Source organism: Furipterus horrens, unplaced genomic scaffold, assembly GCF_987537825.1.
Source record: "Furipterus horrens unplaced genomic scaffold, mFurHor1.1.pri manual_scaffold_7, whole genome shotgun sequence".
In the NCBI taxonomy this organism is placed as follows: Eukaryota; Metazoa; Chordata; class Mammalia; order Chiroptera; family Furipteridae; genus Furipterus; species Furipterus horrens.
In genome coordinates this window covers 92108938-92128660 of record NW_028327177.1, presented here as the reverse complement: position 1 = coordinate 92128660, position 19723 = coordinate 92108938, and the positions used below count along the sequence as shown (strand labels likewise).

The window sequence follows — 19723 nt, the reverse complement described above, 5'->3', positions numbered from 1 at the left end:
CTGCTGCATAGTATTCCATCATGTAAATGTACCACAGTTTTTTGACCCACTCATCTACAGATGGGCATTTAGGCTGTTTCCAGCATCTGGCTATTGTAAATAGCACTGCTATGAACACAGGGGTGCACTGGTTCTTTTGAATTGGTGATTCAGGATTCTTCAGGAATAATCATAGCAGTGAAATCACTGGATCAAAAGGCAGTTCCCCTTTCAGTTTTTGGAGGAAATTCTATACTGTTTTTCATAGTGGCTGCACCAGTTTGTATTACCACTACAGTGCACTAGTGTTCCTCTTTCTCCACATCCTCACCTACACATGTTATTTGTTGACTTGTTAATGATGGCCATTCTGACCAATGGGGGGTGGTGTCTCATTGTGGTTTTAATTTGCATCTCTCTGGTGGCTAGTGATGTTGAGCCTTCTTTCATATGCCTATGGACTCCCCGTATGTCCTCTTTGGAGAAGTGATTGTTCAGGTTCTTTGCACATTTTTTAATTGGATTGTCTGTCTTCTTGGTTTGAGTCATATAAGTTTTTTATATATTTGGAGAACAAACTTTAGTGTGCGGTATCATTGGCAAATATGTTTTCCCATACTGTTGGTTCCCTTTCATCTTGCTGATGTTTTCTTTTGCTGAGCAGAAACTTTTTAGTTTGATGTAGTCACATTTGTTTATTCTTGCCCTTATTTCCCTTGCCCTGGGAGATATATATTGGCAAAAATATTGCTATGTGGGATATCTAAAATTTTCCTGCCTATGTTTTACTCTATGACTTTTATGGTGTCATGGCTTACATTTAAGTCTTTTATTCATCCTGAGTTTATCCTAATATATGGTGTAAGTTGGTGTTCTAGTTTCATTTTTTTTTTTTTTTGCTTGTCCCTGTGTAGTTCTCCCAACACCATTTGTTGCAGATGCTATTTTCACTCCATTTTATGTTCCTTCCCACTTTGTCAAATATTAATTGACCATAGAGAGTTGAGTTTATTTCTGGGCTCTCTATTATGTTCCATCGACCTATATGTCTGTTCTTATGCCAGTACCAGACTGTTATGATTACCATGGCCTTGTAATATAGTTTGATATCAGGTATTGTGATTCCACCTACTTTGTTCTTCTTTCTCAAGATTGCTAAGGCTATTTGGAGTCGTTTTTCATTCCATATAAATTTTTGAAGTATTTGTTCTAGGTTTGTGAAATATGTCATTGGTATTTTAATAGGAATTGCGCTGAATCTATAAATTGCTTTGGGTAGTATGGGCATTTTAATGATGTTAATTCTTCCCATTCATGAACATGGTATATGTTTCCATTTATTTGTGTCTTCCTTAATTTCTTTCTTCAGCGTTCTGTAGTTTCCCCAGTACAAGTGTTTTACCTCCTTGGTCAATTTTATTCCCAAGTACTTTATTTTACTTGTTGCTATAGTAAATGAGATTTTTTTTCTGGTTTCTCTGATATTTCATTGTTGGTGTACAGAAATGCCTTTGATTTCTGAATATTGACTTTGTACCCTGCTCTTTTGCCAAATTCACTTATTTAGGTCAAGTACTTTTTTGGTGGACTCTATAGGGTTTTTATGTACACTTTCATGTCATCTGCAAATAATGACAGTTTAACTTCCTCTTTTCCAAATTGGATGCCTTTTGTTTCTTTTTCTTGTCTGACTGCTGTGGCTAGAACTTCCAAAACTATGATGAACAGAAGTGGAGAGAGTAGACATCCTTGTCTTGTTCCTGATGTTAGGGGGAAAGCTTTTAATTTTTGCCCATTGAGTATGATATTGGCGGCAGGTTTCTCATATGTGGCCTTTATTATGTTGAGGTGTGCTCCCTTTATTCCCATTTTTCTGGGTGTTTTCATCATAAATGGGTGTTGTACTTTATCAAAATGCTTCTTCAGCATCTATTGATACGAACATGTGATTTTTGTCTTTCATTTTGTTTATGCGGTGTATTATGTTTATTGATTTGCAAATATTATACCATCCTTGCATCCCTGGGATGAATCCCACTTGATCGTGGTGTATAATCTTTTTAATGTATTGCTGGATATGGTTTGCCAATATTTTGTTGAGAATTTTATCATCTATGTTCATCAGCGATTTTGGCCTGTAGTTTTCTTTCTTTGTTATGTCTTTACCTGGTTGTGGAATTAGGATAATACTGGCCTCATAGAAAGAGTTTGGGAGTCTTCTTTGATTTTTTGGAATAGTTTGAGAAGGATAGGAGTTAGTTATTCCTTAGGTGTTTTGTAAAATTTGCCTGTGAAGCCATCCGGTCCAGGGCTTTTTTATGCATGGAGTTTTTTGATTACTGCTTCAATTTTACCAGTTGTTATAAATTTATTCAGGTTTTATGCTTCTTCTTGATTTGTTTTGGAAGATTATATGTTTTCAGAAATTTGTCCATTTCACCCAGGTTATTAAATTTCTTGTCATATAGTTGTTCATAATAATTTCTTACAATCCTTTGTATTTCTATGGTATTGGTTATGATTTCTCCTCTTTTGTTTCATTTTATTTATTTAGGTCTTCTCTCTTTTTCTCTTGATTAGTCTGGTTAAAGGCTTGTCGATTTTGTTTATCTTTTCAAAGAACGTGCTCCTGGTTTTATTGATATCTTGAATTGTTCTTTTAGTCTCTATGTCACTTAATTCTGCTATGATCTTGATTATTTCCTTCCTTGTATTCTCTCTGAGCTTTGTTTGTTATTGTTCCTCTAGTAAATGTTGGGTTATGTTGTTTATTTGAGATTCTTCTATCTTTTTTAGGTAGGCCTATATTGCTATGAACTTCCCTCTCAGGATTGCCTTTGCTGTGTCCCATAGGTTTTGGGCTGTTGTGTGTTTATTTTCATTTGTTTCCAGACAGTTTTTGATTCCTTCCTTGATATCATTCTTAACCCATTAAATTTAATAGCATATTATTCAGTATTCGTGAATCTGAATGTGTTCGAGTATTTTTCCTTGAGGTTGGTTTTTATTCAAAGCCATTGTGATTTGAGAAGATGCTTGATATAATTTCAATTTTCTTGAATTTTTAAGGCTTGTTTTGTGTCCTGCCATGTGGTCTGTCTTTGAAAATGTTACCTGTGCATTTGAAAAGAATGTATATTTTGATTCTTTGGGGTGAAAGATTCTGTATATATCAATTAAGTCCATTTGATCTAGAGTGTTGTTTAGTGCCACAATATCCTTGGTGTTTCTTTTACTTTTTAAAAAGTATATTTTATTGATTACATTATTACAGTAGTCCCAATTTCTTTTCTCTTTGCTCCCTTGCACCCAGTATCCCCTTCCCTCTAGCAATCCCACCCCCATTAGTTCATGTCCATAGGTCGTGCATATAAGTTCTTTGGCTTCAGCCTTTCCTATACTATTAACTTCTCCCTATTTTGTATCTACCAATTATGTTTCTTAATCCCTGCACCATTTCCCCATTTTCTCCCTTCCCCCTCCCAGCTGATAACCCTCCAAGTGATCCCCATACCTATGATTCCATTCCTATTCTGCTTTGCTTAGTTGGATTTTGTTTTTATTTTTTAGATTCAGTTGTTGATAGTTGTGAGTCTGTTGTCATTTTAATGTTCATAGCTTTGATCTTCTTTTTCTTAAATAAGTCCCTTTAACATTTCATATAATAATGGCTTGGTGATGATGAACTCCTTTAGCTTTACCTTCTCTGGGAAGCTGTTATCTGCCCTTTCATTCTAAATGGTAGCTTTGCTGGATAGAGTAATCTTGATTGTAGGTCCTTGCTTTTCATCACATTGAATACTTCTTGCCAGTCCCTTCTTGCTTGCAAAGTTTCTTTTGAGAAATAAGCTAATAGTCTTATAGGCACCCCTTGTAGGTAACTCTGCTTTTCTCTCACTGCCTTTAAGATTCTCTCTTTATCTTGAATCTTCAGTATTTTAATGATGCATCTAGCTTGTTTGGGACTCAGTGTGTTTCCTAGACTTGTATGTTTACTTCCTTCACCATATTTGGAAAGTTTTCCTTCATTATTTTTTCACATAAGATTTCAACATCTTGTTCATCCTCTTCTCCTTCTGGCACCCCTATGATTTGGATGTTGGCACGTTTAAAGTTGTCCCAGAGGTTCCTAAGCCTCTTGTCTTTTTCTTCAATTCTAGTTTCCTCATTTTGTACTGGTTGACTGTTTTATTCTTCCTTATGTTCCAAATCATTGATTTGGACCCCAGTTTCCTTCCCTTCACCCTTGGTTTTGTGTAGATTTTCCTTCATTTCACTTAGCATAGCCTTCACTTCTTCTCTTATGCATTTGCTGTACTCAAGCATATCTGTCAAACCTGTGAGCATCATTATCACCAGTGTTTTGAACTCTATGTCTGTTAGGTTGGCTATCTCCTTATCGCTTAGTTCTCCCACTGAATCCTTGATCCGTTCTCTCTTTTGGGCCATACTTCTCTCTCTCCTCATGTTTACAGACTCCTGTATTTGTTTGCCTCTGTGTCTTAGGTTGAGCTGTTGCACCTGTTATGCTGCAAGGGGCAGAGCCTTAGGTATTCATCAATACAGGGCGACCCGTTTCACCAACTTGTGTCACTGTGTGTGGGGGAGGGGCCTGAGAGGGAACAATGCTGCTTGTTCAGCACTCGCCCCTTTTCCAGGCACTTCTCCCACTTATGTAAGGGACTGGCGCCACTCTGGCTTTTGCCCTGGCCATTGTTCCCAGAATGAGTGGGTCTGTGGATGTTCTAGGACCATCAGGACCCTTTAAACAAGCAGACTCTACCAAGAGACCAGCAGTTTCTTCCTTCGCCTCAGCTCCCACTGGTTTGCACAGTCTGAAGCAATGAGGCTTTATTTTCCCTGATGCTGGAACTGTGAACTGTGTGGTCTGGTCAGGTGCTGGGAGCATTCCCCAGGTGTTATTCCCTACTTTTGAAAACATGTGACTGAGCTTTCCGCCAGCCTACAGCTGCTGCTGCTGCTGCCACCACCACACTGTGTCCTCTCCTCCCTGACTCCACCCCTCCTACCTGTCTGGATGAGAATTTCTTCTTCATATCTTTGTTGGACTTCCATGCAGCTCGATTTTCTGGAACTTCTGGTTGTCTCTAGTTTTGAGGTAGTTGTTTTCCTTTGTAGTTGTGAAGGGAGATGCAATATATCTGTCTAGGCCTCCATCTTTGCTGGAAGTCCTGTCCTTGGTGTTTCTTTGCTTGGAAGATCTGTCTACTGTTGACAATGTTGTGTTCAAGTCCCCTACTATGAGTGTGTTGCTATCAATATCCTTCTTGAAGTTCTCCAAGATTTTCCTTATATTTTTGGGTGCTTCTATGTTGGGTAGATGTATGTTTACAAGGGTTATATCTTCTTGATGGATTGTTCCCTTAAGTATTATGAAATGTCCTTCTTTGTCACTTTTTATAGGCTTTGTTGTAAATATGTTTTGTCTGATATAAATATTGCTGCCTCCACTTTTTTTTCATGTCCATTTGCTTGAAATATTTTTTTCATCCCTTCACATTCAGTCTGTGTAGATCTTTTGTTCTGAGGTAGGTGTCTTGTAGACAGCATATATATGAGTCATGTTTTCTTATTCATTCAGCTACTCTGTGTCTTTGATTGATGCATTTAATCCATTTACATTTAAGGTTATTATTGATAGGTACTTATTCATTGTCATTTCCTACCCTTTGTACCTCTGTACCTCTGTTTTTTCATCTTCTTAAAGCAGACCCTTTAGCATATCTTGCAATGCTGGTTTGGTGGGGATGTATTATTTTAGCCATCTTTTGTCTGGGAAACTCCTTATTTTAACTTTAATTTTGAATGAGAGCCTTGCTGAGTAGGGATGTCTTGGTAGTAGGCCTTTGTTTTTCATTGCTTGGAATGTTTTTTGCCATTTTCTTCTGGCTTGTTGAGAAATATAACGATATCCTTATTGGAGCTCCCTTCTATGTTATTAGCTGTTTTTCCCTTGCTGCTTTTAGGATTCTCTCTTTGTCTTTGAGTTTTGCCACTTTAATTATGATGTGTCTTGAAGTGGGCCTGCTTGGGTTTACTTTAATTGGGACCCTCTGTGCTTCCTGGACTTGCATGACTTTTTCTCTCATCAAGTTAGGGAAGTTTTCTGTTATTACTTTTTCAATCAGGTTTTCTTCTTCTCCTTCTGGTATTCCTATGATATGGATATTATTAAGTTTCATGTTGTCCTGCAGCTGTCTTAAAACCTCTTCATTCTTTTTCAGTCTTTTTTTGTTTTGTTCCCATGTCTGGGAATTTAAAAAAAAAAATAATTCATTTATTTGTTTGCTCATTTATTTATTTTTAGAGAGAGGGGAAAGGAGAAAGAGAGGGAGAGAAACATCACTGTGTGGTTGCCTCTCACTTGTACCCCCAAGTGGGGACCTGATGTGCAACCTAGTCAGGTGCCCTGACTGGGAATTGAACCAGCAACACTTGGTTCGCAGGCTGATGCTCAATCCACTGAGCCACAGCAGCCAGGGCTTGGGAATTTTTACTACGTCATCCTCCAAGTCACTGATCCAATCTTCTGCTTCATCTAGCCTTCTTTTGATTCCTTCTACCATGTTCTTCAATTCAGAAATTGTATTCTTCATTTCCTCCTGGCTGTTATTGATAGTTTCTATGTCCTTTTTAATGCTTGTGTAATTCTCAATAAGTTCCTTGTAGCTTCCCTGAAGTTCTTTGTAGTTTTCTTTGAGCTTGCTAAACTCATTGAGCTTCTGTATAATCATTATTTTGAATTCCATGTCTGTTAGTTTGCCTACCTCTATTTCATTTAGCACTCTTTTTGGAGATTCCTCCTTTCCTTTTGGTGGGGTGTTGTATCTTTGTCTCCCAATTTTTGTGACTCTTCTTATTTGTTTCTGCTTCTTAGATGGATCTGCTTTGACTTCCTGTCTTCATGTTGCGACCTTCTGTGGTAGGAGACCTGTGGGATTCAGTGGTGCAGTTGCCTTGATCTCCTGAACTTGATGCTCTTGGCTTTCCCTTTATGCTGTTCATTTGGGCTATCTGATTGTACTTGGGTTTTGCATGTCATTCTGTTGCTCTTTGGTGGGTCCTTCTCTCCAGCTAGCTGACTCAGTATGTCTATTTTAATGGTTACATTCTATTTTTGGAAAATTTGCATTGGTTTTCCAACTTTAAGGCATATAAAATTTTCCTTTTTATTATTTTCCAGTTTTACTGAGACATAATTGATATATATCATTGTATCATTTAAGGTGTACAGCATAATAGTTTGACTTACATATATTATGAAATGATTATTGTAATAAGTTAACAGCCATTATCTCACATAAATTAAAAGAGAAAGCAAAAAAAGAAAAAAACGTTTTTTCCTTCTGATGAGAACTGTTAGAATTTACTTTCTTAACAAATCTCATATATATCATACAGCAGTATTAACTATAGGCATTATGTGGTACATTATATCCGTAATACTTTCTATCTTTTAACTTGCAAGTTTGCATCTTTTGTCCACCTTTCTTCATTTCTTCCTCCCCCAACCCACTGCCTTTGGTAAGCACAAATTTGTTCTCTTTTTTTCCCATAAATATTGTTGTTATTTTAGATTCCACATAAAAGTGAGATCATACAGTATTGGTCTTTGTCTGACATATTTTGCTTAACATAATGCCCTTAATATTCATCAATGTTGTTGCAAATAGCAGGATTCCCTCACTTTTTAATAGCCAAATAATATTCCATTTTATGTATGACACATGATATCATATATCACACAGCATCTATATCCATTCATTTGTTGATGAAAACTTAGGTTGTTTCCATGTCTTGGCTATTGTAAATAATGCTGCTATAAATAAGGGAATGCAAATATCTTTTGAGTTAGTCTTTCAATTCTTTTAGAGATATTCCCAGAAGTGATACTTACTACTAGATCATATGGAATTTTTACTTTTTATTTTTTTGCAGATTCTCTGCACTATTTTCCATAGTGCCTGTAAAAATTTACAATCTCACCAACAGTATACAAGGGTTCCCTTTTCTCTACATCCTTACTAGCATTTGCTATCTCTTGTCTTTTTGATGATGACCATCCTAACCAGCATGAACTGATATCCCACTGTGGTTTTGATTTCCATTACCCTAATGACTAGAGATGTTGAGCACCTTTTCATGTGCCTGTTGGTCTTTCATGTCTTTGAAAAAGTCTATAAAGTTATTTTGCTCATTATTACATTGTATTATTTGTATTATTTTTTTGCTGTTGAGTTGTATGAGTTCTTTTTATGTTTTGGATATTAACTCCTTATCATATATATGGTTTGCAAATATTTTTTCCTATTCTGTAGGTTGTCTTTTCACTTTGTTGACTTGTTTCTTTTGCTGTGCATGAGGTTTTTTGTTTGACGCTGTTCCACTTGTTTTCTATTTTGTTGCTTATGAGCTAGGTGTCATATGCCAAGACCCATGTTAAGGGACTTTTCTCCTACATTTTCTTTTAAGAGTTTCATAGTTTCAGGTCTTATATTTAAGTCTTCAATCCATTTCAAGTTAGTTTTTGTGAGCTGTGTATGATAGGAGTCTAGTTTCATTCTTTTACATGTGAATACCCAGTTTTCCCACACCATTTATCAAAGAGACTCTTTATTTCATTGTGTATTCTTGGTTCCCTTGTCAAACATTAGTTGATGTATATGCTTGGGTTTATTTCTGGGCTCTAAATTATGTTCTATTGATCTACCTGTTTGTTTTTATGCCAGTACTGTACTTTCTTGATTACTATAGGTTTTTAGTATAGCTTGAAATCAGGAAGTATGATGCTTCCTGCTTTGTTGTTCTTTTTTTAAAAAAATTAAATTTATTTATCTGTTTATTTTTTAGAGAGAGAAAGAGGGGGAGAGAGAGGGAGGGGAGTGGGGGGGGGAGAGAGAGAGAGAGAGAGAGAGAGAGAGAGAGAGAGAGAGAGAGAGAGAGAGAGAGAGAGAAGAGAGAGAATAGAAACATCAATATGTGTTCCACTTATTTATGTATTCATTGGTTGATTTTTGTATGTGCCCTGATTTTTGTATGGGCTACCCAGAGCCAGGGCCCCCCTTTGCTGTTTTTTCTCAGGATTGCTCTGCCTATTCAGGGGTTTGTGTGTGTGTGTTTCCATATAAATTTTAGGATTGTCTTTTTCTACTTCTATAAAAAAAATGCCATTGGAATTTTGATAGGGATTGCACTGGTTCTATAGACGGCTCTTTAGCATATAGATATTTTAAGATATTAATTCTTCTAATCCATGAACATGAGAAACCTTTTCATTTATTTGTATTTTCTTTGATTTCTTTCATCATTTTCTTATATTTTTCAGAGTAGAGATCTTTCAACTCCTTCGTTAAGTTTATTCCTATTTTATTATTTTTGATGCTATTGTAAATGAGATTGATTTATTTCTTTTACAGTATGTAAATGCTACTGATTTTTATAGGTGATTTTTGTATCCTGCAACTTTACTAAATTTGTTGACTAGATCTAACAGTTTTTTCATGAAATTTTTTAGGATTTTCTGTGTGTAATATTATGTCATGTGCAAATAGAGACAATTTTTCTTTTTCCTTTATAATTATAATGCCTTTTATTTCTTTTTCTTGCCTAACTCCTCTGGCAAGGACTTCCAGTATTATGCTGAATAGGAGTGGTGATAGTGGGCATCATTGTGTTGTTCCTGATCTCAGAGGAAAAGCTTTTGACCTTTCCCCATTGAGTATGATATTAGTATGATATTGAGTATGACTTTTATTATGTCGAGGTACATTCCTTCTATACCTAATTTGTTAAGAGTTTTTTTAATCATGAGTAGATGTTGATTTTGTCACGCTTTTTCCATGTCCCGTAGTTTAGGCATAAACAACCTTGCTGTAAGCATGTTTGCCACAAGCATTTCACCACAAACATTTAGCTACGTATCTATCTTGCCATAAGGCAATTTCACCATAAGAAATAAAAGAACAAAAAATAAAAGAGGAACATTAAGAAGGACATAATGAAATAAAAGATTATTAAATTTAAAAATACTTCATTGTGAAAAATAAAAATACATTATCTTTGAAATCTTTCATTCATAGTATTAAACTTTTTTTTTTTTTTTGCTTGGTTTTGTCTTCTTATTCCATATATCACTTTTTCTTTTTTGCTAAAATGCTTTTCTTCATTAAGAGAGGTATCAGTTTCCAACTAAAGAGTAAATAAAATGCTCTCAAAGGCTGAATTAGTAAATGCTTATTTCATATTTTACAAAGCTTGGTAAACTTTAGGTTTTGATGGGTGGGAGGGATGACTGTACTCACTGAAAAATTTGCAAAAACTGATGTTATCATTTTCTAATATTGCATGCAATGTAACTAAGTTTTACATAATATAACATGGAAGTATTGTGAAAACTTTGTCAATGAATTATAGTATGCAATCTGGCTAACACTGATTTACTATAAAAAATGGGAGTACTGCAAAAACTTTGTCAATAGAGAAATGAAATCAAACTATCAACCAATTATTTTATTTTTTACAGCAAAATTGCCTTACAATTAGTCGTGTAACAAAATTGTATGTGGTGAAAATGATTGTGGCAAAGATATTTATGGTGAAACACCTAGAACTGCTTTTTCTGAATCTTCTGAAATGCTTATATAATTTTTCTTTCTTTCTATTAATGTGATATATCACACTGATTTGTATATGTTGAAGCATCCCTGCATCCCAGGTATAAATCTCATTGATCATGGTGAGTGATCCTTTTAATGTGCTAAATTCAGTTTGCTAGTATTTTATTGAGAATTTTTGCATATATATTCATCAGAGGTATTGGTCTGTATTTTTCTTTTCTGCTAGCATATTTTTCTGACTGTGGTATCAGGGTGATGCTGGCCTCATAAAATGACTTTGGAGTGTTGCCTCCTCTTCTATTTTTGGAAGACTTTGAGAAGAACTGGTGTTAATATTTTAAATATTCTGTAAAATTCACTGGTGAAGCCATCTGGCCTAAGATTTTATTTGTTGGAAGATTTTGCATTACTAACTCAATCCCCTCACTAATAATTAGTCTATTCAGAGTTTCTATTTCTTCCTGATTTAGTCTCGGTAGTTTGAATGTTTTTAAGAATTTTTTCATTTCTTCTAGGTTATCCAGTTTGTTGGTGTATAGTTGTTCATACAGAGAAGGAAAACTCTGACTCCAAAAAACCTCCACTGCCTTGTGGCATACCTCTTCCGGGGAAAGGCTAAGGGAGTAAACCCCGACAGAAAATCCGGAGCCGGAGTCCCTAAGGCGGTTTGACGTTGTAGTCAACACCGGCAACTCCTGCGGCGCACCTGAAGCCAAGCTGTATTGACTCCGTCTTTCCCTTGGACCCTTCAGCTGCGAAGAGAGGGGGGGTCTGCTGCATGGGCAACAGCAGACCCTCCATATCACCCTGCCCAGACTCTGTAGCTTCAGCTTCACTGGAGAGGACACTCCAGCGTCATCGCAAGATGTCGATTCAACACGGGAGGAGACAGATACCGTGTCACTCCCGAGTCGGACTGCACAGCCATTCTCGGCGGTGCAGATAGACTTTTAAGAAGCTACACCATCGTCTCTCGAGACGGATGGCTGCCGACGAGTTGTTCATAGTAGTTCTTATGATTCTTTGTGTTTCTATAGTATCAGTTGTAACATCTCCTTTTTCATTTAAATTTTCATTGATTTGGGTCTTCTCTTTTTTCCAAGGTTGATCTAGCCAAAGGTTTGTCAATTTTGTTTATCTTTTCAAAAACAACTCTTAGTTTGGTTAATCTTTTCTATTATTTTACTGTTCTCTATTTGATTTATTTCTGCTCTAACCTTTACTATATCCTTCTTTCTGCTAACTTTGGGCTCAATTTGTTCTTCAGTTTCTAGTTCCTTAAAGCACAGTTATGTTTTATATTTGGGATCTTTCTTTCTTAAGGAAGGCATTTATTGCTATGAACTTCCCTTTTACAGCTTCTCTTGCTGAATCCCATACATTTTGGTATGTTGTGTTTCCATTTTTGTTTGCTCTTTAATTTTTTCTTTGATTTGTTGGTTGTTCAGGAGACTGCTATTAATTTTCATGTATGTGTGAATTTTTCAATTTTATTCTTGTTATTGATTTCTAGTTTCATACCATTGTGGTCAGAAGTATGACTGGTATATTATCAGTCTTCTTGAATTTGTTAAGACTTGTTTTGTGGCCAAACATATGTATCCTAGAAAATGTTCCATGTGCACTTGAGAAGATTGTGCATTCTGCTGTTGTTGATAGAATGGTCTATACATCTATGATAGGTCTACTGGTTTGTAGTGTTGTTCAAATCTGCTGTTTTCTTATTGATTCTCTGTCTAGATGATCTACCGATTGTTGAGATTGAGGTATTAAAGTTCCCACTCTTAGTGTATTGCTGTTTATTTCTCCTTCCAACCCTGTTAGATTTTGCTTTATGTATTTAGGTGCTCAAATGTTGGGTGCATAAGTAGTTGCACTTATTATATGTCCTTGATGTATTGTCTCATTTATCATTATATCATAACCACATTGGTCTCTTTTTTACCTTTTTTCTTTTTCAGTTTGAAGTCTATTTTAATTTGGTTATTATTTGCTTGAAATGCTTTTTCCATCCCTTCAATCTCAGTTTGTGTATTTAAGGCTAAAGTGAGTCTTGTTGAAAGCATAGTGTTATATCTTGTTTTTTATCTTTTCAGCTATTCTGTCTTTTGATTGAAGAATTTAATCCATTAATGTTTAAAGTTATTATTGATAAGTAAGGACTTACTATTGCCATTTTGTTAATTGTTTTCTGATTGTTTCTTCTTTCTTATCTTGCTGTCTTTATTAGTATTTTGATGTCTCATGGTATAAGTACACTTTGACTTCTTTCTCAAGCTTTTTTGTGTGATGACTATAATTTTGTGTGTGTGTGTGTGTGTGTGTGTGTGTGTTGTGTGGTTACCTGAGGCTTACATAAAACATCCTAAAATTACCGCACCCTATTTTAACCTAATAACTTCAATAGAATTCTTAAGCTTTACACTTTCACTTCTCCCATCACATTTTAGGTTATTGATGTTATAATTTACATATTTTTATCCTATGAAACTAATAACATATTATTGTAGTTATTATGTATGTTTTGCTACCTTTGTTTTTTAACTTTTAAACTAAAGTTGTAAATAAATTATGTACTACCATTACCCTATTACAGAATCCAACTCTGACTATGTTTTTACCATTATCAGTGAGTTTTATACTGCCTTCTTATGTTTTTATGTTAATTAGTGTCCTTCATTTCCACTCAAAGAACTTCCTTGTCAGGCAGGTATCACAGTAATGAATTCCCTCAGCTTTTGTTTATTTAGAAAAGTCTTTATCCCTCCTTTATTTCTGAAGAACAGGCTTTGCTGGGTAAAGTATTTTTAGTTGACAGTGGTTTTTTTTTTTTTTTTTTCAATAGTTTAAATATATCACCACATTCTCTCTGGCATGAAAAATTTATTTTGAGAAATCTGTTGAGAGTCTTATAGGGGTTCTCTGGTATGTAACTTCTCTCTTTTCTCTTGCTGTTTTCAAAATTCTTTTTTTGACTTCTTATAATTTAATTATGATGTGTCTCTGTGCAGCTCTATTCAGGTTATACCTATTTGGAATTCTCTGAGCCTCTTGGAACTGGATGTCTGTTTCTTGCCCCAAATTTGGAAAGTTTTCAGGAATTATTGCTTTAAATACATATTATGTCCTTTTCTCTTTCTCTTCTATTTCTGGAATTGCCATAAAGCACATATTGTTTCCTGTCACTGTGTCCCATAACTCCTATTAGGCTTTCTTCACTTTATTTCATTCTTTTTCTTTTTTCAGACTGAATAATTTCAACTGTCCTATCTTCCAGGCCACTTCTGCATGGTTGAATCTACTTTTGAAGCTCTCTATTGAATGCTTCAGCTTAGTTGTTGTATTTTTCTGCTCTAAAATTTGTTTTATTTTTTTGAGATTTCTACTTCTTTGTTGAACTTCTCATTTTGTTCATGTATTGTTTTCTTAATTTTATTCAGTTTTCTGTCTGTGTTTTCTTGAAGTTCCCTAAATGTTAGACAATTTAGAACCAGTTATTAGAGGTTTACTAGTTTCCTTTGTTGGTTTAATATTTACCTGATTTGTCATAAGCCTTGATTCCTTACATTTGTATCCATGCATTTAGGTAAGTAGTTAAAATTTTCTCCTGAAATAACTTTATTTAAGTACCCCCAAAAGCGAGTTGCTTTAAATGATAGTCTTAAGTACATATTAGAACAGGTAGTATACAAGCATGTTGGTCATGAGAGAGATATTTAAAATGACTGAAGTTTCAAAGACTAATCAGTCATACCAGGCCCAAGTTTCTTGGCCTGGAACTTATGGCTTATCTACACATACATTTTATGCTGCTTTAGGTCTCAGAGATTATATTATAGGCATAAAATCTCCCAAACTATACCAGGCTGTTATATTGTAAAACTGATTTTCCTTAAAACTATTTGTAAAAAATCTGACAACAATGATAGCAGTCATCCTTTGTTCTCCAGATATGTACCACTTCCCAGTCTCCATGCTGAACATTCTGCTTGGAATGCCTGGCTTCCCATTTCTACCTGTTAGAATTGTATAGTCCTTCAAAGTTCATGCTAAATGCTGTATTTTTCATGCAGCCTTTCCTTATCCTGAAATCAGATGGATTTCTTTCCCTTTCATAGTACTAATAGCACCTTCCCTCTCTACTGTGCTTTCCATAATAGTGGGTTTTTTTTTTTTGTGGTATTTCTGATATTCAAATAATTATAATTTCCTACCTACTAGATTTTAAACATTTTCATTGAGAGAAAGAAAAAGCATAACTTTATTCATTTTTATATCACTGTAGTACTTAACAAAGTGCCTTATATACACACTAGGCACATGATTAATATTTGCTGAATCAAATTTAATATTTTAAGCAATATTCATATGACACTTACAATTTTACGCTTGATCATGAAGAGTGGGATTTTTGCATGAAGAGGGGTTGAAGACAGTTCTTTATGGACTGTTGATAAGTACAGTCTTCTTTTGATATTCCCTAAATCAGTAATTCTGAAAAAAGAAAGAGAAAAGAAGAAAGATTTCCATCAATATAATAACTACATCTTTGGATAATCATCAGAATGATATAATTTATTACATAGGCCCTTTCCAAGAGTGAGATCAAACAAAGAATTTAAGAATTGCCTTTTATCTTTCAAGAAGTAATAAAACTTCTTCCTTAAATTCAAAGTGCTCACAAGCTTGAATGTATAAATTCACTTAATATGCTAATTTATTTCAGTACTTTATACCAGATTTCCAGTCTTCCAGCCTAAGAAAAAAATTCAATTTGTATGAACTGAGAAACTGCAGGGCTTTAATAACCATGCTTGTTCCAGCCTCTTAAGCATGTGTTATCTTGGGACATACTGTCACCTACTAAATAGGAAAACATTATGGGATTTTTTCCCCTAAAAATGCACCTGTCATTTTATATAGGCTGTTAGTTTGCTTAGAGACTGTCGGTTTCACTTCTTAAGCACATACCTTCGAACCAGAATTATAATACACAAAGATACTGCTCACTATCAGGTCAAACCGCAGTGATACCAAGGACACTGAATTTGAACATCTTTAAAGATTCAGACCACAGCTATGATCACAAAGATTAGGTTTGCTTCAAATTGATAGAGGCTCATTTTTATGCTCTACCTCCTTTAGGTCTCAGAGGTAACAGAGCAGGCTCAATATCTCCAAACCTGTCTCAGACTGCTATATCACAGAATTGATATTTCTTGAAAGACTATCTTTTATTGGAGAATAGTTATTTTTTCCCGATTTTTAGCAACCTTGTCTACATGTACCAAATGCTAATTTTCTATAATTAGCAATCCCCCAAGGACACAATATTTCATTCAAATACAGTGCTACCAATATTTATAGTGTAATTAACTATTTTAAAAATCAACATAACTTTTCTATAGCTTTCTTGCTTCCCCTGCCCAGTTTTCTAATCATTTTATTTCCTCTACAATAATCTATGTTTTCCTGTAAAAGCTATCATTGAACAAGTTTAAGAATAAGTACTGTAAAAATTAGATGAGATAAATTCATAGTATGCCCATAAAGCTAAAAATTCTACCCCACCTAAACTTTATGCCATAAATTCATTTAAAAAGCAATAAATTCTCCCTCACCAAGTGGCTCAGTTGGTTGGAGCATCATCCCAAACACCAAAAGAATGCAGGTTTGATTGCCAAATGGGGCATGTACGAGATGCAACTGATCAACAGTTCTCTCTCTAGCATTGCTGTTTCTCTCTCTCTTCCTCCCCCTCTCCCCCCTTTTCCCTCTTTCTAAAATCAATAAAAACATATCCTTGGGTAACAATTAAAGATAATAAAAATAAAAAGCAATAAATTCTTTCAATTCTAGTTAGTGGTAAGTTTAAAATGCAAGAGTGTTAACACTACTGTAGTTTTATACTTAGATGTATAAGTAAATGTAGTATAATATTTGCCTCAAAGCGGTGTGCTCAAAGTGGGATGAGCACATAGAGAAGAGGGTGGTATGCAACCATTCACTGAAATGCAGAAGAAAAATATTTAAAATGTTCCACCCTTTAAAAATATTCTTTCTGAACACTTTCATTAAACAGTAGTACAGCAATACATTTATATATTTTTGAAATAAATAAATGTACTTATATGCTTAGTGTGTTCAAATATTTTACCAATAGAGTACAGGATCAAATATATTTGGAAAACATTATCAGAAGTAATTTTATCAGGTCTCTCATAAGAAGCTCTGATTAGAAAGCAGAAGAAAAGACTATACAAGTAAGATTCTGGAAAGGAAAAGGGGAAATAAAGTTCCCTTGCCTCAAACAAAAAGTTTGGTTGCATCAACCAAAAACTCCTTTGAGACACAGTTTTATTAAAGGTTTGCTTTACTTGTAGGAATAAGACTATATAGCTTTTATTTGAATTAGTTAAGGACCAAACTCCAAACCAGAAACATTTGAGTATACTACCACTTCTCAATATATGGAACAATAAAAACATTTGTTCATTCCTTCCTTCATTCATTCACATGTTCAACAAATACTCGCTGAACCCACTGAACCAGGCAATCACCTGGTAAAATACACTGGGAAATACAATAGTAAGAAAAGGCAGGGTTGCTACCCTCCTGGAGCTTCTACTTTTAGTGGAAAAAGGCAGCTGAAAAAGTATGAAGAGAGAAAATAAATGCAAGTATCATAAATGCAATGAAGAAAACAAACAAGGGAATGGACTAGAAAAGATCAAGAAATGACCTACTTTAGACAGGAAAGGCAGCAGGGGTAGCACCTAGAAGGTAAGGGAGGGACATGAAGCAGAAAGGGTAGGCAGAAGCCAAATCATGCATGGTCTTTATGTCAAGGTAAGGGATTTAAAATTTCATTGTTCATGACAGGAAGACATTAGAGAGTCTACATTCTACCCTGCATGATGAATGGCTATCATAAAAAGTTATGTTCATGTTTATTTCTTTATTGGAGTAAAATTTGAGTAACTGAAATGCAAACTTTAGTGTACAATCTCATGTGTTTTGACAAATTATACACACATGTAGTCACAACTGCAATCAGAATATAAAATATTTTCATCACCCTAGAAAGTTGCCTTCTTGCCTCTTCTAGTCAATCCTCACTCCCGATTTCTCTCATCATGGCCAAGTTTTGTCTGTTCTTGAACTTCTTATATATGGAATGGTGTAGAATATATTCTTCTTTGACCGGCTTCTTTCACTTATAACTTTATGTTCTTGAAATTCATCCCAAAACATAATGTAGCATATATCAATGGTGTTTTAAAATTCTCTGAGTCTTGTATACCTATATAACAATTCATTTACCTATTTTCTTATTGATGTACGTTTGTTTCCAGTACTGGTTTCTGAAGAAAACCTGTAAGAATATTCTTGTAGAGTCCTCTTACTGATGTGTATATTTATTCTCTTGATAATTAGAAATGGAATTCCTGAGTCATTGGGGAAGATATATGTATAACTTTATAAAAACAGTTCTCCAAAGTCATTTCATTGATTACACATCCTCACTAACTTTTGGTGCTATCAGACTTCATTGTTAGCCAAGTCTAGTGGGTAAAAATGAGTATCATTGTGATTTTATTTGTGTTTCTCTTATGAATAATGACATTGAGCTCTTACATGTATTTACTAGTGTATCTTGTGAAGAGTCTGTTATGTCTTTTATTGGGTTGTTTCCTTTTTGTAATTGTATGAGTTTTTTTCTATGATTTATTGATTATGCTGTCACGGCTGTCCCAATTTCTTCTCCCTTTGTTCCCCTCCACCCAGCAAACCCCTCCTTCCAGTAGTCCCACCCCCGTTAGTCCGTGTCCATGGGTCATGCATATAGCTCTTCTCAATATCCCCGTCTATTCTGCACCCTCCTACTATGCTTCTTAATTCCTGCCCCATTTCCCTCCTTCTCCCTTCTCCCTCCCAGCTGACACCACCCCCCACGTTCCTATCATTCTGTTCCTACTATTGTTGTCTGCTTTGTTTGTTTTAGCTTCTGTTGTTGATAGTTGTGAGTCTGTTGTCATTTTAATGTTCATAATTTTGATCCTCTTTTTCTTAAGTAAGTCCCTTTAACCTTTCATATAATAATGGCTTGGTGATGATGAACTCCTTTAGCTTTATCTTGTCTGGGAAGCACATTATCTGCCCTTCCATTCCAAATGACAGCTTTGCTGGATAGAGAAATCTTGGTTGTAGGTCCTTGCCTCTCATCATTTTCAATATTTCCTGCCAGTCCCTTCTTGCCTGCAAAGTTTCTTTTGAGAAATCAGCTGATAGTCTTATAGGGACCCCTTTTGTAGGTAATTCTCTTCTTCTCTTAATTAACTTTTGGCATTTTAATTATGATGTGTCTTGGTGTGGTCCTCCCTGGATCTAGTTTGTTTGGGACTCTCTGTGCTTCCTGGATCCATATGTCCTTCATTGTTTTTTCACATAATTTTTCAATTTCTTGCTCTTCCTCTTCTCCTTCTGGCACCCCTATGATTTGGATGTTGGTACATTTAAAGCTATCCCAGATGTTCCTAAGCCTCTCCTCACTTTAAAAAATTCATGTTTCCTCCTTCTGTACTGGTTGACTGTTTATTTCTTCCTTAAGCTCCAATTAATTGATTTGAACCCTGGGCCCTTTCCTTCACCACTAGTTCCGTGTGGATTTTCCTTCATTTCACTTAGTCTAGCCTTCATTTCTTACCTGTCATGCTTAGTCTTTTCTGTCAAGTCTGTGTGCATCTTTATCACCAGTACTTTGAACTGTGCATCTGTTAGGTTGACTATCTCTGTCTGTTAGGTTCACTGTCTCCTCATCACTTAGTTCTCCCATTGGAACCTTGATCTGCCTTCTCTTTTGAGCTGTATTTTTCTGTCTCCTCATCTTGACAGCTTCCTGTGGTTGCTTCTGTGTCTTAGGAAGAGCTGTATTTTAAGTTATAAAGGGGCAGAGCCTTAGGTATTCATCAGTGCTGGTGACCCATTTAACTGTGTTGTGGCGCTGCATGTGAGGGAGGGGTCTGAGAGGGAACAACACTGCTTGCTCAGTACTCGCCCCCTTTCCAGGCACTTCTCCCTCTTCCTGTACTAAACACGTGGACACT

General features: G+C 35.4%; 1 protein-coding gene across 1 annotated transcript in view; it reads right to left on the bottom strand.

Annotated features, from left to right (window-relative positions):
• The window catches only part of CFAP20DC (CFAP20 domain containing), a 254456-nt gene that overhangs the window by 153891 nt on the left and 80842 nt on the right, over positions 1-19723 (bottom strand). Inside the window, exon 5 of the mRNA XM_090282941.1 lies at positions 14996-15110. Within this exon, the coding sequence (XP_090139067.1) occupies positions 14996-15110 (115 nt within the window). The remainder of the gene's footprint in view (positions 1-14995; positions 15111-19723) is intronic.